This window comes from Myzus persicae, unplaced genomic scaffold (genome assembly GCF_001856785.1).
Source record: "Myzus persicae strain clone G006 unplaced genomic scaffold, MPER_G0061.0, whole genome shotgun sequence".
Taxonomy (NCBI): domain Eukaryota; kingdom Metazoa; phylum Arthropoda; class Insecta; order Hemiptera; family Aphididae; genus Myzus; species Myzus persicae.
This window is the reverse complement of record NW_019103940.1, coordinates 80,389-105,614: the sequence shown is the minus strand read 5'-3', so window position 1 is coordinate 105,614 and position 25,226 is coordinate 80,389. Positions and strand designations below refer to the sequence as shown.

General features: G+C 29.6%; 1 protein-coding gene across 1 annotated transcript in view; it reads right to left on the bottom strand.

Annotated features, from left to right (window-relative positions):
* Positions 1-19,945, bottom strand: part of LOC111036687 (neuropeptide Y receptor type 2-like) — a 42,455-nt gene extending 22,510 nt beyond the window's left edge. Inside the window, exons 1-2 of the mRNA XM_022318809.1 lie at positions 19,632-19,945; positions 10,166-10,625 (exon numbers count right to left, since the gene is read on the bottom strand). Of these exons, the coding sequence (XP_022174501.1) occupies positions 10,166-10,513 (348 nt within the window). The 5' untranslated portion in view covers positions 10,514-10,625; positions 19,632-19,945. The remainder of the gene's footprint in view (positions 1-10,165; positions 10,626-19,631) is intronic.
* Between the last annotated feature and the right edge of the window lie 5,281 nt (positions 19,946-25,226).

Below are 25,226 nucleotides of genomic sequence, written 5' to 3'. Positions count from 1 at the left end.
CTGATATTACTGCCAGACGAGTTGAGTGAGTTTAACGTGACTGTATTTATTTGTTCATTTGGATTTAACGTTGATGTGATTTTAGCTTCACATTGGTCACGAACAATGAGTTTGATCAAACGTTAAAAAATAAAGAATGAACTAATAATCAATATGTACCCCCGGTTAACCGTTTTTTTTAAAACCAGTCAGTATACAAAGTAAATCGTTCTACAATACACAGGCAAATGCGATTGAAAAATTTGAATATTTTGTTAGGTGCTTATATAAGTAGAAGAGCTCAAAATAGCTCCACATCAACTCGGGAACTTGTTTCAACTATAGAAGTATAAGCAAAATATAAAAAGCTTCAACAAAACGCATTTATTTATAATATATGCATTTAATATAAAAATGGTAACTCTGAGATCTCTATAAATGACTATTATTATGCTAAAATCAATCATTATGCGAGGTTGCGAGGTTACCGTCTTATAGCTCGATATTGTGCGATAGTGGTGGTCGTGATATAATAATCATATATTTTATTATTAGACATGCGTTGTGGTGTTGCTGATGATTTATTCTTATGATAAGATATGATGATGTTATAATTGTTTATTTTCTCTTCTCGTACAGATATTACGGCATAGTATACGCAGCGACATCCAGGCCTTTGTTTTTCCCCTATATAGGACATATTTTATGTTCTAATGTTTTACAGTCCAAACGACCCATATGTATGATACGCTGTAGGAAATAATTACTGGAGGTCAATTGCTGCACGCCCGCCGTGTCAATTAGTCTAGAGAGACTTCATAATAGATTTTAATTTGGCTGCATTAACCCTATATGTATATATAAAAAACGATGCGCACATTATATAAGTTTACCAAACAATACCAAGCAGTATTGCATACGCACACACTATAATACTTGGCTGATAGTTCGGAATGACAAGCTTCTACCATATTATACTATATTGCTTGTACATAAGTCTGCGGTGTAATATTTTTCCACCCTCATACACGAGTACCCACGGGCGTTTATCGTACCGGGGATAATTATAATAAATGATTGTGATGATGGTAACGAGGACCGTGACGACACCATTGCCGTTGCGTTCAATCGGGACGTTTGTATAATGTTTACAACCGTGTCCTGGATATGTTGCAGACGAGGTAAGATTTCCCATAACGCTATGCCGAAACAGTGGGACGTACAGTTGATTATTTAATTATTATGACGTCAATATCTAGAAATATCTTCATCAGATATGTATAGCAGTAATGCAGGAAAGTCCTATCGTGTGTCTATGTTTTTTAAAAATAAAATCGCGTCTGTTATCCGACGGAACTCATCACAGAATTTGCTCAGAGGTCCACTCTCAAAAAGTTTGTGTAGCCGGTATAGATATGTAAATATTTTCACGTTGGTAAGTAGTAGCCGTCCCGTCAGTAGCCTCTTTTCGGGCTAATAACGATTTACAACTCAACATAAAAAAAACAATAGAATTGTTAAAGTATTATCAAAAAACCATAATATAATATATTATATATTATATACATATATGTGTATTTTGAATTATGACAAACCGCTATTAATCATTTGTTATGTTTTAGAACGGACATGCGATGTTTATATTAGTGCGATGACGTAAAAAAAATACACATAATATATTATATACAAAAAAGTCAAACCGAATGAAATGTATAGAATAAATTGTTTCAAGCACTGATGACGACACTCGTCTTTTCATCGTGAAACACAATAACACGTGTCTGTTAATATTCGTACAATCGTACGTTATATCATGTACATTTTACTATGCGTAAACACTAATATTATTGACGCTGACTAAAAAATCGTCAGACACAACCATCGGTTCATAGTTTCATACACTTGATAGTGCAACACACAGAGATTCCACGCGTAAGCTTATTCACTGAGTATTTTATGTGTGTTTGGGAATTATGTTTGTAAGTTTAACATTTCAAACCATACAGACATACAGTTGATATTTCTTAAACATAACTCCATATTTATAGCTGTCATATTATTTCTCTTTGATGTCCATTCAAAGTTCAAACCAAGGCCGTAACTGGAAAAAAATTTCGGGGGGGGGGGGTCTAACATTTTTTCTAGGTATAGTTTTAGTATAGTTAAACAATATTCACCTCTAAAATGTTTCTACTTTTAAAAAATTCGGTGGGGGGGGCGGACCCCTCCCCCCAGTTACGGCCTTGATTCAAACACAATTTCGTGTACCTTGATATAATAGAAACATAGTGATGAACATGTTCCAACTGCAGTCCCCGGGGGGTGGAGGTTTTGGTGTGAGGGGAGGACTGGCTTAAATGTGACTTAAATACCTTCCCTCCAGAAGTTCGATAGAGTTGAGATTTTTAAATTTAATTTACCATATATTTTACTACTTTATGTATTAGGTACTTTCAGCTAATTGGTAGAAATTACTAGAAAATACCAAAGGTAATTTTACTTTTAATGGAAATTAATAATAAAAGAAATTTCCCTCTCCCGAGTTAAGTTCCGGAGTTGGGTTAGACAATAATAATTTAACTGCAATATTGTCAATGTTCCATTTTTTAAATATAGGTAATAATAAATTATTTATTAGGTTAAGTTAGGTTAAATTATTTATTATTGCTAACATTTTTATTTTCGTCGATGATTGGGCGGTACTTTAGTATAATAAATGAAAATATATTGTTTTATTTCAAGATGATTATTTGGAATATGTCAACATTTATATTTGAAAATAGTCAATTAAAAATATCAACTCAATATGTTTAATTTTATATTTCTTTAATATAATAGTATTATTAATTTTTATTTTTATTTAAATTTGGTTAATTTATCTTTATCAGAATATTATATTTAAATAACAGCAGCGAAAAGTTTAATCTCTATCTACCGGAAGTACGTGGGTTGATACATGCAGCAAAAACCCGTTCGATCTCGCCGTCCGCTCTCTTCTCACTCAGTTAATAAATTTTTGAGATATGAACACTAGGTAATCAAATAAAACAAAAATCTGTTATTTCCGTCTTATTAAGCTATAGGTACAAGCTCTTGGCCTATAAAGAAAATGATACTTACACAAAATGATCATATATTTACACCATGATTGTAGTTTTCACTACTCGTGTACCAAAATCGGTTTTATATTTTAGGTATAAATTATAAATACACCCATTAAAATACTCATAGTATAATTAATAAAGATTTATGAAAGGAAGGTATTTATTTAAGTGAAAGAATATGCACATTTAAATTTTTCAAGCTAAATAGTCACATTGTAAATTAAAATCTACATGTCTCTTTGAAATCCGACATAATATTCGTTCACTCGAGTTTCTCCAGTATTGTAATGCATCTTAAAATTATTTCTTGAGATGTTCGAAATCATTACAAGTTCGCCGAATTCAATTTCAAATAATTTAATAATAATATTATTATTGTCTAAACGGATAAATACAACGAACGTCAATAATATGCCAGTTGCACGTATTTACTGTCACACTTACGACGACTTCAGAATAATATACGTCATATGGCACACGCGACACATTTTTTCTGCACTCTATGTCTCTATACGTACCATATAATATAATATTATATTAGTTTCGTATAAAAGTACATCAAACATATTTCCATTGAATATTGTTCAAAATCTAAGACTAAGCTTCATAAATACTTTTGACCCATAAGGTGAGGAGGGTATAATATATTATTTTGTGTATACTACTATCATAATTAATAATAACACAATAAACGTATTATTTTTGTTAAAATATTAATAACTGTAATAACGCGATTACTACGTATCAGACGTCAAACTCTGTAATGATTACCATACCAGACTGAAGTGGCGGATAGTTAGACATTTCGAAACATTTTTATTGTCATTCGAGTTCATTGTGTCCTGACGTCAATAAGGATCCCGACGAAATAATCGAATACTATTGATAATCTAATGCATAGATTCTCATTTTGGTTCAAATTACAAACACTATTTTCGATAACCTACGATGGTGCAATAATTACGTACCTTTATTTTGGTGAAAATTACAAACTCCCAAAAAATATCGGGTTCCTAATGAGGAGGGTTTTTATGGCCTAATGGGAAGGACCGGGGTCAGGAACTGGCGATATGTGCATCAGATAAGCACGCAACATAGGTAGCAAAAACCGTATGTTTCGCTATATCAACACAATTTCGTTTTAGCAGAATTAATGGAAACGATGAGTAGGTAGAAATTAAAAACTACAATATATGCAGCAGATATTAATTTCGGTTTTTAATTAAATTCATTTTTGGTCACGAATTGGATACACAATATTCCTTCCTAAATAATGTCTTCAATAATACTGCATACCTACGAGTAAAAGTTTTTTTTTTAAGTTGCAACTTCGAATAGAAAAAGGACAAATTAAAACTAAACCGTTGAACATTGTTTGAGAAATTGGCAACAAACCGACTAGACGATACCGTAAAATTATACAGTTCGAAAAACTTTTGACGGATGACATTTAGTGTAATGCAATTGTCGTGTTCCAAAAAAATACCCATATGACAGTGGCGTCCAGCTCTGTTTTAAAATGTACGTAACCTTGGCCTTTAACAGTCGTACGGTATTATAGTTTACGTGTTATTACACTTATTTAACGTTCAGCGTTTACGTTAATATTTTTGCCCCACAATAAGCGTTTTGTCCCCGATTCCACAATATTTATACAAATTGATTCGAAATTGCAAGTTACTCGAGTCTCATTCGTTTATGAGTATATATACAGCATTTATATAGTTTTACTAGTTGTCCGAGTACCTAAATTTATTATGTTTTTGCGTAGTATTATAAGCAGTGTAAGTACCTACATTGATAAAAATACACTATTTTTATCAGCAGTTATTTTTGGATTTTATTAAAGCTTTTTGTTTATGAACCAAATGTTTTTAGTCTCATAATATTAAAAGCAGAATACTTTCCTAAAAATGTAGATGAATAAATATCGAATATTGAATATTAATTTTTTTATTAATATATTAATACGATTTAAAGTTTAGATGAGCAGAGAGAAATGCTAACACCCAGTCAAACTTGTAACCCACTTATGTATGTTATTATACGTAACTTTTAAAGTTCGATTATTACAGTAAAATGCAAATACTTGGAGATTTATAATAATTGCAATACTTGAGAGTTGAATCGATAAGTTATTTCTGAACTTGAAATAAAAATAGTTTTAATAATAAACTAATAATATATTTTAAAAGTGCACCCAGATAGGTCAAAGTCAAATTATTTACTTAGATAGTTCAAGGAAAACTGAGTTCTAGATACTTTTACTATTATAAGTTATACACAATCTTATGGTATAGACCATATTGGTATATAGTGTTGTTGGGCATCAAAGAGAGTATTTTTCTTTTTTTTAATTCGACTGATTTTACTTATTTATATTTATAGTTCACGGAATTAAATGTCCTAAAAAAACAAAATCTAATGCCATGATAAAAATAACATGACTAAGCGAAATAAATAATCCCTTTATTTTCTTTTTTCTTTTTAGTGGGATGGATTATGGTAAATTGTGATCAAATCGTTTTCCTTTTTAGAAAAAACAAAATCAATGTTCTCATGTATATAAACATTATGAACAAATGATCTAAAAATTACAAAAAGCAAAATAAAGTTTAGTTTATAAGTTCATTGATGTACCAATGAAACGAATTGTGTATTTGGAAAGTGATGGTCTCAGAAAAAATACAATTAGCATTTAAATCTTCGCCTAATTGTAATATAACGACGACCAAACACTTAGACTAGCGTAATTTGTTATTAGGCGTAAGTATATTAATAACAATTTAATGTCGTACATTTCAGTATATAATACACTATATTTTGTGTAGATAAGTGTTTGAAATTGTTAAATGTTTATTGAAACTATAATGAGCAGTGCAGTATAATTTAAACTTCGAACAATTTAAAGTAGATTAATTCTAATCGTATTTAAAGTAATTTTTGTTGCAATAATGCTTTACGATTATTATGATATTACAACTGGGATTCACTGATAAAACAATGCAAAACTATTATTATGAAATCGAGTTTTGCCAAATCTATTCGCGGAATATATGAGTCGGTATATTTTTTCTTCAATTCAAAATGGCTAAGAGACGTCAAAAACACATTATAATCGTCCAAAGGCATTGTACTGTTTTTGGTGATTTTACTAATTATAATACTATAATGTTCCCATTTATTTATTAACATTGCGCGTCATTAATATCATTACATTCTCAACGAACTCTGAGAAATAGGTACTACACATCTCGAGCAGTCTGCAGTGAAAAGTAGGTACATCATTTTCATTTTTACATTGAAACCATTCGTCCCCATTTTATTATGGTCATTTGAAACGGAACAAAACGTTTGTATGGTTGTACGAAATAATAATAACATCGCGGATTACATTAACTCAAAAACCATGGTACAACAATACTGCTATGACTTTATTTTTCAATTACTTAGCCGTACAAAGGGTATGGGTGAAAAATGAAAATCAATTAATGATCAATGCTATATTACTTTATTGTTGAACAAATATCATTTATTTGATATTGCTTTGAATGGGTTTCTTCCACTGGCGTGTAACTTGCATGAAAAACTTTGAATATTTAAATATTATATATAGTAGAATATGAGAAATAAATTAAAAGGGACATTGCATACAACGACGACATTTCAAATAAAAAAGAATATTACGATGAATATGACGTACTGTATAGGTAATGAAAGTTCTTTTCAATAAAATCATATAATGGTTAGCTTTAAGTTTAATTATATTACATTTTATTGTATAACATTTTCTTAGTAATTTATTTTATATTTTATTAAAAAACGATCGTAAAAATCATGTACGTGGGTAACGTGGTTTCTTACTGTATTTTATTTCATATCGGTTTTGATAGAAAAAATATCAAGAATAATACTATTTTGTATTAATTTATTCATCGTATCTGATATAATTAGAATAATAAACAAGTCATGTTTAAAATAATTGAATCACGAGGTGAATTCGGTTAGAACTTGAAGGCTTTTAAAAAAATATAATTTTGAAGTTTTTAAACTTTGATGGACAAACAATTGGCTTTGATGTTTAAATAACAGACTAGTAACTATACATTTTTCAAATTTAGTCCACAAAAATCTCGGAACAATCGTAATACACGTGCTAATGGCATATTTATAACTTTCAAAATTCAAATTGTACATATTATTGTGCCTGTTTAAATAAATTCAACTGTTTGAAAATTTAACATCTGTGGGGATTTCCAGATTATTTACATAACTTATAACCGAGGTTCGAGACCATGGATCTATTATGGCCACTTCTTTCTGGCCATAATAGCTCATAACAAAAACGATTTGACAGCGTGTTCGCCTGTCATTTTATTAGGCCCGACGGCTACTGTTAAAGAAGACCTATAACCACTGTTGGTCGAACTGGTTTATTGTTTCTCACCTATAAACTAAGTTTTTCGAAGAGAGGAAGTTCTAATGATTACTGAATTTTTGGTCCATACTTCGGTACGGAGAAATAAGAAAGCTGTGCAATTTCCATGCCAAGGTCCATTCAGTCATTCAGATGTTGGAAAGGAATGAAAAGTGTTTTACCATTTACTGTTTGTCACACCGTCTCAATATTGATTAGTTAAAGGAAAAGCTGAAGGTGAAAATCAAGCAAAAATGACTCGTAGTGGTCGGAGAGTGAATTTTCAGAAAAAGGTTAAAAGTGCAGGAGTTTCCCTTCACTAAATTTAAAATGTTTAAAATTAATTATACCTGATTAATGGCTCTGATAACCAAAATAACTATGGTTAAATTTTGCTTATGTATTCTATTTTGTCAGCTAGACAGTTTTCTCTGCTTACCAATATTTTTGTTTTATGCATGCGATGTATTAATATTATTATTACCTAACTAATTAACTTATTGTATGTTAAATGCACTATACGTTCACCATTATATCTGCAAATATTAGGCCTGAACATATAAGAATAGATATAATAGACCATGTATTATGTCAAATATTTTGAAAATAGCAGTCTATTAGTATAACTGTAGTTTTTTTTAACCTAGCCGTAAACATTATGTTTATCAGTATTCAGAAGTCACATATTTAAATGTAGGTGTCGATTACGTCATTCTAAAACGTACTTATTGTGGAACGTACCGTGTACGTACAATTATACCAACACACTGCATACTGCTACACGTTTGTAAAAGGCACCCGATTGGATGGAATTAAGTTTTAGTAGCCCTATAGTTGACAGAAACTGAAAAACTAGGTAGCTATCAGTAATTCAGATACTTTTATTTGTGGTTTGCGTCTCTGCGTTACGATCATAATACAGCTAATATTTTTACGAATCAAATTATTGAAAAAAAAAAAAATAGAAGTATTACACTTGCAGTAATATTAAATGATACCCGTAATATGCAAGAATATAGTATAAGTTATACATAATGAAGTATATATTCAGAAACGTGACAAGCATAACGGATACGTGCCCGAATATATAGGGCCCAAATTATAAAAATCCATTTTTATCTTTTATCGCAATCGTAAGTTTTCTTTGTTCAATATCGATTTTAAAATGTAAAAACAATAAATTAAACAATTCGAGATTCACGTGTATTGAATATTTTATACGACTATAATATGAACTAGTTATATTGTACTTAATATATAACAAATCGTGATATAGTTGTTTTGAAAATAATTAAAGTCTAGTAAACGTATTATAGTTTTCAAGCAGCTTGGCTGCATATCATATTTCTTATGTATATATTTATAATATTATTTCATTGTACTTTGGGCTACGGCCTGCTACGACTTCTGCTATAAAATAAAATAATAAATGTAACATTATGCACCCAATATTTACGTCCACACTTACTTATCTAATAATCACCATTATTAAGCGGGTCGCGAATGATTCACGAGCCAGGCCTCATTAATTGTTATTCTTCAATCACTTCTCATACTTTATATTAGAAATAATAATTATTTTATAGTCAAACTGTTCATTTTTCAAAACCGATTGTAACGATGACGATACAATGTTAATAATGTCATGGGTAGATACTCGCGAGCGATGGATAAATGCACAAATAAGGATTTAGAGATGGATCTCGGGATGCGGTTGTCACTTGAGATAGTGCAATCGATATAGGACAGCGGTAAGCTCTGATCGACAGGAAAATATATAATGGCAATACAGAAGATATTCTACCGACGTATAACCGGAAGCGATAGCCCGGCTGATGTCAACCTCTAAACGGAAGTCAATAATACTCAATACACTCGCACGCGAAATGTACTTTAAGTCTCTAACAAAATATAGTAGATACAACTAATGCCGACATTAGTACACACCTAGGTAGTTTGTGTTTGAAAATTGTACATAATCTAAAATTCAATTTTATACAATCGCGTTTTTCATATTACCTGATATTTGATATTATCTGATATCTTATATTATATTTCCCATGTAAGAGTGATGATCCACACTCAAGTTAACAATTTTATAAATCATATCAAACGACAATGTTAATAATATGCCTTAATCGGTTGTAGCGCACTGTTTCGTTTCGGCGGTAGCAAGCAAAACTAACGATTTCCCATTGAGTTTAACTCAAATTTCGCTACTGCATACAAGCACGAAGAATTTACAGTAATTTCTAACCAATAAAATAAAATACCTATTTTATCCTGAACTAAAATGAATAACATAATTTTAAATGTAAATCATTTCGAACACGTCCCACTCCATTTTATCATACTGAAATTCTATCACTGACATTAGATACGTTTAAAAAAAAAAAATGTAAATAACGTTTTTGTGGACGCTGGTACATTTAACAGATTAAAAATTTTTTTTCGAATCATGGCATGTTTAATATATAGACGTACTTGTTTAGCTTTCTGACTAAAAGAAAGAAAACAATTAGCCTATTATATATGAATCACCCCATACACAATATTATATTACGCATGATAGTTCGCTTGTGATGGTAAAGCCGACTTTCGACCACTGATTATGTGGTTAATATAATAATAATAATAGTACTAGGTATTTTGTGTAGGCACTCACCTGCGAGTAGGGCAACAGTCGGCATACGAAATCTCCGAACGGCCAGTCGGGCCGGACACGGACGTAGGCCAGCGCCGGCGTGGTGACGGCGAACAGCAGATCGGCCACGGTGAGGTTGAGCAGGAAGCAGTTGGTGACGGTGCGCATCTCCCGGTACCTGAGCACGGCCCAGGCGATGGACACGTTGGCCACGACTGACGCGGCGAATATAACCATGAACACGGTAACCTCGACGGCCGACTCGGCCTGCTCGTCGCCGAACTCCGAGTAGAATGTGAAAAAGTACCTGGGACCCCAACCTCCCGTCGTGTCGTTGCCCATCAGGTACGACGTGTTGAACAGACTCATTTTGTCAGTCGTTCAACGCAGTCCACCCGTGTCGTCGTTATATTTTGCGCTGTGACGACGACGCCGCTGCTGTTTCTTGGCGATAACCAGTGAAGTCACCGCAGTCGCACATCTACATGCAATAACATCATCATAACCGTATTATTATAACGGACGTGGTCACAGATATTTTCTACAATATGAACTTAAAGCGATTATGTTAACGTTAAACAATACACCTATGCTGAAAAAAACAAGTAAATATCTAGACCTTAAATATAATTATATTATAAATACATTGACACTTGGGCGTGTCATACATAAAACCAGAAAAATACAAATACTAACTAACGTACGATTATAACTTTACGGCTACACTGCAGCCTTGCAGTCTATCGTGGAAATATTAAAAATCCATCTGTTATAATTTAGACGACAAGCAACAATTATTTGGTAGGTAAAAAAAATATCGTTTTCACATCCTCTCCACTGCGTACGCCATTGATTGTATATATGCACGAGGTGATAAGGTGGTGAAGGGGATTATTATGTGAGATGGACGTCATTCAGTAAGTATATTAACGGTACTCGTGTGGATTGTACGAATCTCACGAATGTAATCGACGTATTGAATGGGGGTAATATGGTCGATAAGTCCTCCCCTCAATATTTCTTTATGTACATTTTTTTCAGTAGCTGAAGAATGAGCAACAATAAAACATATCTTACACGAATGAAATATAGTATAAAATAAAATCCAAGAGTATATCACGAGTTGTGATTTCAAGGTTGAATTTAACAAAGCATCATAATAATTCATAATCTATTAACACAACCTTACCGTGTGTTCACTGAGTTATAAAAAAAAATTGATGACTAAAAGCCTCCACAAAGACAAGAATCTTAATGATTTCTAAAATAGGTTATATTAGTAATATCGAAAAGTTTTTAATAATTTAACTAACTTTTATGCTTTTATAAAATGTATTCAGTAATAAAGAATACATTAAAAAATATTGCAGAGAAGGTATTGCTGGTTGCCGGGATAACATAAACGTACATAGTGTATGGTAAGTAACTATTTTTTTTTTGAAAATTACAGGCTATTTTTAGAACTTTTTTCAGTGGTTTTCCATAAATGTTCATAAACTTCACAAACCAAGGTTGTATGGAAAACCGAAAGATTCCAGTTGACCAAATTTATGTTCATTATTTTTAAACTACTTTTTCGTCCAAGAAATTGTTTCTTGTATAGTTGTATTTTCCACATGGCTGTGGAGCTAAGAAAAAAAATTAAATCCTGGCAAAACGCCTTCATTCATCTTATCAGTTTGAATATATCATAATAATAATAATAATAATAATAAATAATCCTGAATCATTAGCTAGGTATTATTGTGATATGTACTTAAAATATAGAGCTTAAATGATTTTCAAATTAAGATGTCAAGTTAAACAAATATTTTAATATATTTTGAGTCAACATTAATTTATATCTTTTATAGCAATCAGTCGATTGCTTGCCAAATAATTGTGTTTTAAGCCCCTTATCGAATATTAAAAGGTTATGTTAGGTTAGTGTACTGAGATATTTTTTTCATAAATATTGACTAAGAAAATTAACTTCAAAAATTATCTTTATAAGGAAATTTAAATTCATAGAGCTAAAACCATTTTATGGTTCATAAGAGTAAATAAAAAATGAACTGGATACCAAAAAATGATTTGGTATGATAAAAAATCATAATTTTATGTTTATATAAAATAATAATACCAGTTTATTTTTTTACTGCTTACCTATATAAGATAATTTTACAATAAAAAGTTATAGTTTGTGCTTTGCATAGCTATTTATCCAAAGGTAAAAATCATGGGAGAATTAAACTGCTAACTGTTAAGAAGCTTAGTCAAATGCAAAATAAGCCTTGTTCATATCCAATATATTCCAAATAGATAAAATAATATAAAATATAATATATAATACTTAACTCAAAAGTTTGAATTCTGGGAGAGAAAAAACTATCAGATAAAAGTTGATAAGTCAATCGACATTCAGTAGACAATCGACATCAGTCATCGTCGTTTTTTATCGACAATGAATCGAAAATATTTGTTTATCATAAAATGCTATCATTATACATAATATATTTACTTAAGAAATTAGGCAATGAAAAAGTCTTAAAAATAATTCAAAGACATCATTAAAAATCATTAAAATGATTAACAAGTATAAAACGTATAGCTTCTCAATTATCACAATTAACTAATCATACATCATTAATTTTCATACCATTTTTATTTTATTGATGGGTTCCAAAAAGTTTAGTTTTTAAATAAATCCATTCAATAAAAATATATAAAACAAAGCTTAATCCAGTTTGGGATTTGAACAGAAATATTTTCATACATTCAATTAAATTCATTAAATTAATTTATCACATAAGTACATTGATAAAAATATACGAATTTATGGAAAAAAAAATATTGTTTCTTGAAACCATCCAATAAAACTGTAATACAATACTGATTTATTTGCTTAACATGGATCATAGTTGCAGTAATTGAAACTTTAGGCTAATTGAGAAAAAAAAAAATAGTTCAAATTCTTAGTTCGATCGTTATGAAATATAAATACGTTTAAAGTTCTCGAGAAAAATCAACAATAAATTAAAGTCGCCTGTGATGTCATGATAATAAAGTAGTGGCGACAGTGTAGCCAGTGTAGGACCTGCTGCCAAGTGTCTGGCCAGAATATAAGTTTGCGATAAATATATTATTTTATAATATTATTAAAGCATCCTCACAAAGGCACAAGCCACAGTATTTTGAATTCAATAAAACGTTTACAATGTAATCATCATTAAATTAAACTCTGGATGGTAAAGTGGCACTAAATAAAAACATTACCTATTTTTAAAATAAAAGCCAGCCTTATAGTTATTATATAATATGATCCATCTCAAATGGGTTAGTCGACACTGCATTTTTTCGTTTTTTAAATTGCACGCAAAGGTACAACTATGAATATTAGCTTAAGTAAACCATTGAAGTTTGATAATATTAACAAGAAACTTTTACCCACCCAGTAGTGAGGGAAATGTTAGTATCAAATTTTTTACAGTTAACCTAATAAAAAAAATCTATGTTCTTAAATTAACACAACTTAACATGCTGTTTTAAATACTCATCACCAATAAATTAATATTCCTAAGAGATTTTTTTTTCATGAGAAACATTTTGTTGTGGCTTAAAATGATGGGTGTTGCGAATCAAGGAAAATGTAATACTTAATACTAATTCGTCATCGATACGTCATAATATAAACATTAAATATAAACAACCCAATCGCAAAGGGAAAACACATGTTACTTATGCGTGCTACTCGATATTTTTCCTCTACAAGGAAAATCTATGGTTCATAAATATTAAATATGTTTTTGTTAGTAAGTAACCATGACAACGAAAACCTTACGAAAATTCTGTCAGAAACAAAATAATCTTCTGTCCAGCCAAAAACATATTTATGTTAAAATATTATTATTTTACGTTGCAGCACAATGGAATAATTAATAATATAAAATATGTTAATACAGTAAGGTATAGTGTCCAGAAATACCCCGGAAAAGGGAGGTTAGTACCCAATAAGATATATTTTACATACATTCAAATCTTTAATATTGTTAGTCACACACGACGAAGCCATTAATGTACGACACGTGGAATATTTAACTCTTTTAACTGTTCTATTCGTACTAACAGTTTGTTCATATTATACGCATAACTATTTTTAACACGATGTTATTTTATCGCCCATACGTAATATTTGTATATTGTTCGAGTTGGAAAAAGCCATATAATAAAATTAAAATAGTCCAATACGGATATACTACCTACTTTAGAATTACCTACTATAATACGTACCAACTTCCTTAGCTCTGTTAAATATACAATATGATCACAAAATTAACGAAAAGTGCCAAGTATCTATATTATCATTTATATTGAATTCGATGTACTATTTGGCCAATCACACTTTGTGTGCAGCGTTCAACTTATTAAATAACTTCAATATAATTATTTTTTTATTCAAGTACCCATTCATAATATAATATTCATCCTTAATGCATATAATTTAGAATAAAGTAAAATCTAATAAAAATAATGTAAAATTAAATTATTTAATATCTCATTAGTCATCATTAATGAGCACTACCTACATACAATTTAATGTATTAAAATAAAACATCAATGGTTTTTTCGCCTCACACAAAAATATTTTAAGTTTTGAAAAATGGCTCACTTGACTCTTGCTGTATTCACTTTTCAGGGTAACTAAATGGTGTTGAAGATGTGCATGGCACTGAATTTCATTATAAATCATTCTCGTCGACCTCAATCTCTGAGTGTATATAACGATTAAACATTTTTGTTTTATACTTTTTCTTAATCTTACGTAAACGAATATCAGAAGTCTTATTTAATATCAATATTATTATTTTTAGAAAGTAGTTAGTAATGTAATTTTATTTTTTATTATTTCATTGTTCATATAGTAATTTTTTTCTAAAACTAATATGGTATAGTTCTTTTGGAATTAAAACTTAAACATTATTGTGAAGTCAAAGTCAAAGACAAATAAATTAAATAAATTAGATACAGCGTAACAACGATAGTAATGGATCACATTTTACACAAACACAATTAACACACTTATATATATATATATTAACTATATTATTGATCTATTTAGGTACCAGTTATTTAAAAATCATATTGTGTCAATTGTATATGAGGTTTATAATGATTAACTCAATTAATGGTACATAGTGTACCATACCTACTGCTTATAGGACTATTAAAAAAATTAATTAAGTAATAGGTAGGTAAGTATAGGAATAGTAGGATGGGTACTTATAAGAAGATTACCTGCGATTAAATATTTTGAAATTCATGGAGTATTATTATACATGTTTTATGAGCAACCTTGTACTAAATAGCCATGTATTTTAGTTATAAAAATTGAAAACATATTAAAGCAATAAATCCGGCAGTGAATTAACTAACGAAAACACAAAATATTCAAAATTCAATATTTATTACATAATAGTGGTCGACATAATCAAAAAAATATTTCAGTTCTAAGTATTAGGTGTAATAATTTATGGCTAGCGAATTGGTGACCTTTCTTTTCAACATTTCTATGGGTTTTTCTCTACGCATAAGGGTACTGCTGGGATGATCAAAACATTTTATACCTCTCTAATATCTGAAGAACTTAAACACCTACCAACTAGATAACCTTTCCAACTAATGGATAAAACGATACATGAAACATTTGTTGCACTCATTAAACATTTTATTAGATACCAGAAAAATCATTGTAAAACAGTTTTAATAATGCAGAATAATAATAAAGAATCTAAAACGATAACATAAAATAATTATAATATTATATTATTATATAACAAAAATAATTTTTGTTTGCATTATACTATAAATGTCATTTTTATCAATGAACAATATTAATATTCTTCAATTAATAATATAATATTGACATTTATATTATTATACATTTTACGATCTTATGAAAATAATCAAATTTTCAGAAATGTTAAATATTCAGTACAATTATTATGAATTGTGATTTAATAAAAATAAAAATAATCAGAATTGGGTTTTTAGATTATGTCTTGTATTCTTTGTACTGCGTTTGATCGAAGTCTGCCCTGACAGACTACATAATAAAAATATAAGCTAAGTCAACATTAAGTAGCGAAATAAATCATGTGTAAAATGAAAACTTCCTAAATTTGCTTCAAAACAAGCTTGTCAGTTAAAAAAATTATGTTAATTACTTAATTTCATATACAGTTATTCATTGTGTTTTGGTATTTTACTCATTTTTAATGTTTGTTTAACACGTTTAAGAAATTAATAGGAAAGGATAGAATATCAAATGACCCTTTCGTCAAAAATATCAATTAATACTTAAAACCATGTTAAAGAGTTGAATTATTACTCATTGTAATATTGTTTCATTGGAAACTTATAAATATCTTTAGGTAAACACTGAAAACTGCTGTACATGTTTTACGTAGTGGTTTCTCAATAGTTTTTAGCAAAATAACTTTAATATTTCAATTTAAAATGGTAAGAAAACAATAAAATTGATCAGTTTGTATTAGACGGAAAAAAAATGATGAAACAACATAGAACTATAGAACTACTTTAGAGGGCGCGTCAGTAAAAAAAAAAAATATGTCTTAACACACCTATTGTAGAGTAAAAACTTCTCTGTGTTTTACTCATTAAGATTACATTATATTGAAATTAAGGTATCTTTATCTATTAAATCAACAAATTACTATCAATTATATTCTATTATCCGTGTCTTATCAAAACAGCGTTATTTAATATTTTGAATTTAAAAGTAAGTATTTTTCATTTTTATCTTTTAAGTTAACTATTTATAATTTATTATCAATAATTTTCTACAAAATAAAAATATTGAAAAATAGTTTGTTCAGAACGCAGATAATATTTTTTATAATACAATTGTTATGATAGGTTACGTGTGTGTGTGGTAGTGTGGATAATACCTCAATTTCAACTATGTGGGTAATTACAATGAGTGAAACATGGAGAGAATTTTTAACTATATTACTGTAAGTGATAAGACTGAGAAAAAATTATACTTGTGTTCCCACTTAACATGAATACGCAATTCTAATCATTATTACTGAGAAAAGATTAGCTCTGTGATTTGGTCGTTTGAATAAAGATGTGTGTTTTTTTGAAAGATTACTAAAGTGAGTACGTTTGAAACGTGTTTTAGTACGAAACATAAGTAATATTCTTTTAGTTTACAATATATTGTAAAGTACCTAATACTACGATATTTGTCTATAAATTGTTTACTTACATTTTTCTGCAATATTTAAAATAAATAAAAATAAAAAACGAATATTTGAAAATATAAATAACAAACATAGCTTAACATTATATCATTACTTAGGTACTCCAAGCGAGTTATAATGAGTCATAAGGATTTATAATGAATCATAAGGAATTATGAGGCACATACTATTTTGTTTCGGTTCTACGCAGCTGTATAATTTAAGTGGACGGATATAAGATATTTAAATACATAATACTTTCTAGTGCAATTAACTGATCGAAATACCTGCACGACAACGCTGTACTATATGTAATCGTTCTAAATACTAAATATATGATACAAATATCACGTTTATTGTAAAATACTAATTCATGATTGTTTCCATAGAATGACAATAAAAACGAATTATATTATAATCTTAATGAGAAAACCGGGCAAGTCTCTCTGCTGTCTTGCAGGTTTGAAACTAACTTTGGCATTGAGAACGACGCAATAGCGGAAGTGTAAAATTTGAATTCAATGATAAATCGTTGTAAACAAGAAGCGATTTTGAGTAAAGAAGTCAAGTGGGGATCAGTGTCATGTATTTCTGAGGATATTTTATAATTTATTCATACTACTATAATTTCTATTTTTATTTTATTTTATTAAAATTATTTACAATCCATACAGTACAATGAGTATAATGAGTAAATTTGATAGAAATGGTTAGTGACAGGAGGTTAGAATTTATGGACAGGCACTCATTAGTGCCACTCAACCATCAGTAATTTGTTTTTCATTATATTCTATTAGTACGCTGAATTAAATTTTGCCGGAAACATCGCATATATTATTGTTATTTACGCGTAACTTATAAGCCTATACCTCGTATGGTAAATCAATGTGAAATGTGAATAGGTTCGTGATATAAATAGCTTAAAATTAGTTCTATCTAATGTACACAATATATTTATCAATGCTTAATGTTTTTTTATCAGTTTAATGAACGATTAAAAAAAATGTCAATTAATTTTCTCGTTTATGGTTTCTACAATGTAGAACATAATTTATTCGGACAACCAATTACATTTTGAATCATATGGAATATTTTTTTTCGTTCCATCGTGTAGTACCATTTAGAATTTAGATTGACAATGGATCGTTATTGTTACAGCCAAAACTTATTATTGTTTATAATAATATGATGTCTGTAGAATATTATAATAGGGGGAAAATGTTTGCGTCCGCCCAATTGTTTGTGGTCACAAGACGATAGATAACTTGAAAATATCTTAAAGTCACAGTAAACGCCTATGATCATATAAACACTGGCGATAAGTAATATGTATATTTCGAGGAAACTGTCAAGTCCTTTACTAAAAACGCTAATTTGTTTGTGTTAATATATTTGGTATGAATTTACGTCATCCGCCACGTTATTATAATAATATGGACAGCTACTTCGACGAAACCAAAAACATACTATAATATTGTGATGTGCATGTTTGTTGGCAGCTATCTTTTAAATAAATACTTATATTGATTTCATTGAGTGTCAAGTAATGTTCTTACCACATACATAATATATAGGTTTATAATGTTTATATGCATTCGGAATCGGAAACGGGTACCTATCAACGAATTCGAATATAGTACTCCCCAGAGTTTTCTGTTATGCCCAATTTGAACGATCTTTTGCAGCTATTCAGTCCTATTCGTACGGTGCGGTTTATGCAAAAGCGCGATACATTTTTAATCTCCAACTCTATTCTATATGTAACATAAAATGTAATCAAACAAGTGTCCCGTACCCATATGGACAAAAATGAATTTACGAACTAGTTATATTATTTTAGAAGAGCTACAACATTATAGAGTTCATATAAAACGATAAAACCTCTTCTAAACATCGAGCACCTCCGAATAGTGAATACATTTCAGCCACCAAGAATATCCAGAATATCCGGTATTTATATATATATTTTGTTTGAACGCGGGTAAAACATTAATTATTATAACCTTAACCAAACTCTCCATGTCATACAATATAATGTATATCAGTCATATTTTTTATTTAGGTACATTTTTCAATATTTATAACTGGAAGATCATTTAATAGGTGGGTTACTCATGCATTGAAATAATATGTACACTGTATAACAATACATTTTCAACATTTAACAAAAAATCTCAGTGAAGTTAGGTGATGTATGCATCGTTTGCCTCCCTCGAATACGTTAGTCATTATGATGTACTCACCGAATTTGGCATGCCAACTAAACCAAAACGAGTACAGATGAGGGAAAAATATGGAGAAAAAAAACAGTGAAGGCGGCGGCAAATCGTTCACATTTCGTCGTCGGTCGAACGCTCGTTGGTGTTGTATTATTTACGATAAATGATCGCGGTAAATATCGTCTAATAAAGAGTTTTAAGAATTTTTTTTATTCCGCGAGCTGCACAATTTCGCGATGACGGACCGCCGGGACGAAAAACACGAGCGGCGACATGCACAGTCGACAAGCGTGTGGACGTAACTCTGGCAGCGCGTCCGCGTGCGACTCGCGGTGTTTGCGGATTAACGCCGCTGTCGCCCCACCCCTACCGCCCAGACGTCACGTGCGCGCGCTGTGTGGCTATACACTTAAGCGATATCGTACCCATCGAAGTATAATCAAATGAGCCGTAAAATACTATTAAAATCACCAAATTTACTTCAAACCTAATCACGTTTCTTTTGGGCAGGAGTCAATGTATAAACAAGAAAATCGACTGCACGTCACACCTTGTGTCCGTTTATCGGTCTATACAGCTAACAGTTGCCGTATGCGGAGCCAGTCGTAAACAATAATTATTGGAACATTCGATCGCGTTTTTTATTGTAAGCTACGTTTGTGTTAAATTTTTTATGACACATTTGCATTTTTGTTCCGAACGCTAACGGCTGATACTACGCGAATACAGATAGTCACCAAACCGAACTATTCGAGTACGTCATGTGCCTTCTTTTATATTATTTACATATCCCCACGACTGTTGTCCCGTGGTTGGTGTTGTATGGTAGAAACAGTTGCAGAAGAGACACTAAAAAAGTGTGTTGTATAATAGTATGGATACATTGTGTACTCTGTGGCCAGAACAGAACAGGAAACCTTTTTCGACCCTGTTACTACCTATCATGCGGTTTACTACTTTGTTGCGTTCGATACGTTAAAAATTACTACCGGTACAATTATAGTAAGCGATGTATAGGTACGTCAAGTTTTTATGCTGAGATTTACCAGTCTCAAACATGAAATATGACCTATTATCGAATTTAGAGCCTGTTTAAATCCATACGAGGACCTACCTACACACTAAACAAACATTTAGGTAAACCGCAAGCGATAATCAGTTTTGACATTTTCATGAATGTATTATATTAGTCGATCCTTCTCGGCGGCTTTTTAATTCTTTCTAATTGTACATCTTCGGCATTGGAAGAATCACTATACATTTTCAAGTTCTTCCATTATGTCGTTTTTGAGAAAAAGCGAGTATGCCCCCCCCCTCCCCGTGAAAAAATCCTAGATATGCTACTGACTCACATATCAAAAATAACCGAGAAGTGTGTACTAGATTTTAAAATTCCTTAATTATGTGTGTTGGAAAAGAAAGCAACTTATAATTGAAAATTTTAAAGTAGAATAGGCTGCATAGAATATTATAAGTTGAGAGGTTATTATTGGTTATACCCTTTAATTATCTTCTCAACTATTTTGCTGTCGTGATTAGTGTGTATCAATTTTCCTCCAAGTTAATGGTAATAGGTTTTCGAAAATGTTGGCTTCATATTACAACTGGAATCAACGAATTCAAATGATGTTTGTAATAGTGCTAGGCAACTAGTATAGAATTATATTAAGAATTAAGAAGATCTAGATAATATTACATTTATTTAAACAACATTGTTTTTTCAACGGGAGAACAATCATTTGTTGTTAAGCTTTCAATCTCTAATACATTGAAATATTGTAATAGGATATTTTGTCGTGGGCTTTATCTATTGGATGCGTAAAATTATATTTTTCTATGTTGAAACAAAAAAAAATAAGTTATCTAAAATCCACTTTGATAAAAAGAAAAAATACCATCGCTTTCCATATAAACAATAAAAAATTCATTTTTCAAGATAAATTGATTGGTCAGATATTATTTATTATTTTGTGACTATAAAGTCAAGAAAACAAAAATTATTATAAAATTCATCAAGGACTATTTGAAAAAAATATGTTGTATTTATTTTTTAAATTTTCAATTGGGATATAATATAGGAACAATAACTACTATTCAATTAAAAGAATTTTTTTCAGAATATTGTACATTAAATTTAATGATTTACTAGTAGGTAGACACAGCTGTGTCAGTATTTGTTTGTAAATTGTTATTTTTATAAATATAATGTACAACTGTGAGAAAAATGTTCAATGCGAAGTGAGAGTAAGGTTGAGCTAGTCTCAAGATTCGGTAAAGTATGTATAAGGTAGGCCACGTAGGCTCTTATTCCAATTCTCTAATGATATATTAATATTTATCGAAAATTTATTTTGTTGGTGGCATAGCTTAATGTGAAACTGATTTTCATACCTCAACTCAACGTATAATTTATATGGTACATCACATGATGCATAATAAACTAATGCCACACAAGTTATGAATTGTATTAGGTACATATAGAACTATACTAATATGAATTATAAATATTATAGCATTCAATTGAATTGTCGACTATAAATAATGCCCGAAACTTACGTTACAATAATAATATGATATTTTGTCAGTTAAGCTATTTGCTTATGAATATCACTATAATTTACTATACTATATCATTATTATAAGAAGGCTGGGAATAAACGAGTTAAAAAGACGTTAAAGTTAAGTTATTTATAACTAAGTCACAAAAGGAGTTACTTTTTTTAAGAAGGAATTACGAGTTATACGAAAAATACGAAAAATACGAGTTAATTGTTTTCCTATGAACGATGTCTGGCTATTAAATAACGAGTCTAAGATGGTAACTTATGAGTTAATTCATTATATTGTCACGTTAAGTTAATTTTTTCTTGATATTAAACCTCGTAGATATGAGTGTAATTTATTTTGAGTAATATAGTTAAGTGTACAGTACGACGGTATACCAGTCTTGATTCATTTAAAGTAGAACAATTACAGTTTAAACACTTAACACGGTGTTATATTGTTATAAGTACAATAAATACACATGAAACGCATCATGAATTCATCATAGAAAAGAGTAATAAGTAATTTAAATTCAGTAAGTTTAACGTTCACATACGAATACTGAATTCACTAAAACTACTGCTGCAGACGAGTGCCTGTATAAGTAATATAAATAATTTGTATTTTATTTAGCTGGATTGAAGGTAGATAAGTACTATAAATACTGCTGATGGCTTTCACCGCAAAGTTTGAACGTTTTCAGACTTCAGTTGTACCCCCTGTCCCCTATATACATAATGGTAATATTATTCTTGGGAGCATCAGCAGAAGTTTTATTGATACTAATAATAATAATAATATGCCAGTTTTCAATGCACTGCGTAACAAAACATCTATGGCTATAAAAATATATTGAAAACAGTTTCTATATTATATTGTACATAGATGTAAATATGAGCAAATATAATATTCTCATACCGTTTGTTTGAAGGCACGAGAAAATAAAATATGCTTTTTCTGCCATCCTATACGCGTACATTATTCGGAGCTCGGTAATCGTTATGTAAGTTATTCTTCTAGTGAATATACAATTTATAGTTGTGCAAAAAATATGCGAAATGAAGAACAAAATAGTCCGTGACAGATAAGTAATTTGAATATCATGTTTTATAATATACTTACGTAATCAATTTACCAAGTACGTAAATGTGTCGAGATAAAACTTAAAATTTTTAATGTCAAAATAAAATTACAAAAATAGTTTAAATATATGATATGATTCCGTAGTTTTATAATAGGTACTTAGCATCTATTTTAAATAAATCTAAGAAAGTTATGGATTTGTTAATAAAAAATAATAGTTGTTCTATGGTTAAGTAGATTGGTATACTTTAAGATTTGACGTCTTATATTATGTCGTAACTACGCTCGTACTGTAATAAACACCAAAGTTAAATGATCAAGACTTTTTACTGATAAAAATACACATTGACTTTAAATTACCTACTTATCGTCATAAGTCTATACACGACCTTATGCTAATTTATTATTATTCTCATTATTGTAACCGGCGGTGATTACTGATTTCTGGCTAATGCGCTTCCTCGCAAGACTCACGAATCACGATTCGTTTTATGTATTTTTACATGTAGTATTTTAAATATTAGTTTATTAGTGTCGAACAATAACATCCCATTTGATGAGTCAATATATTATAGTGAGCTATAAAATGGCTAAAAATGGTCCCTTAAATATGCTTTAGTGGCCTATGATTGGTCTATTACATTTCAGTGAACTATTAAATTAATATATTTTTTATATGGTTCGGAATTAGCATAGTATAAGTGCCATACTATCGTATATAATATTTAAAATGAATTGTATTTTAATAAAATTGATTATTTATTTCTAAAAATAAAAGTAAACCTTGTTCATATCGGGAATTGCAGGTACAATATACTCATCGTAACTATATATAATTAATAGTTTTAATATTGTAAAGAATAATTTTATGGGACGATTTTTATTTATTTTTATATCCGAAGAAAGAAAAATCTATTATTATAACTTATAAGTTGAAATTTATAAGTTTTTGTATTATGTCAGATTATACTGTAATTATTTTTAACTGGTTTTGGTGGCCAAGAGCCAAAATATCATACAGACTTGTTACGGCTATAATAATTCATCGTTTCCAGAAGTCATTAAACGTCTGAGGTCACTATAACAAATGCTCCAGTTAAATGCACTTTTTATTTTTAAATACAGCCAGTTGGTTATAATACTACAACAGAGTAAAAATAGGATATTGAATACTAATAGAAATCGAAACACAATAAACGTAAATGTACACTTTAATTGTCGATGAGTACCATAAAAATAAAATAAAAAAGTGTATTATTGTACTTTATAATACATAATACCCAAAATTCTAATTTTAAGACTGATAGTGAAATGTTATAATATTTCTCTGCACATAAGTAATTTTAGGTTCCAAGCAAAGTTCAACAAACCAAAGATGTATTTGTTTTACAATGATGTTTTGTATTTTATTTGTTTGAACTTTTTTTCTGTCATCTTGTTTTAATTTTCAAAATATTTTGGCGCTCTCTGCCATATTTATAGTAATTTGAATTGCTAAATTTTTTTAATATTTGTTTTCATTTTATGTTTGTACCATTTTTTTCTCGTCAAAAAATTTAAAATTCAATGCAAGGTTGTTCAAAAGTTGTTTCTATAAAAGCTTAAAAATTCAAAAATACATAGTCACAATATTTTTTTAAGAGTTTGGGGTTCAAATATTGACAAAATTCATCAAAATCACGAACATTTTAAAATTATTTTGGAGTTAAGAATTAAAAAAAATATTTTAAAATCTAAGATTTAAAAATGTGATGGTATGTTAAAGATGAATCATATAATGTACGTACATACATTTAAAAAAATCGAAAATAATTATTCTCAATTTTTTTTATAGACATTTGAAGTATAATTTTTATTGATATTGAATGTTTAAAAAATCAACCAAGTATTTTTCACTAATGAATCTAATTATATTGTTATCACTCAAAAAAAGATTAACCGTAGAAAGGAATTATAACATTTCACCATTACGTAGGTGTATTATTATTTTTG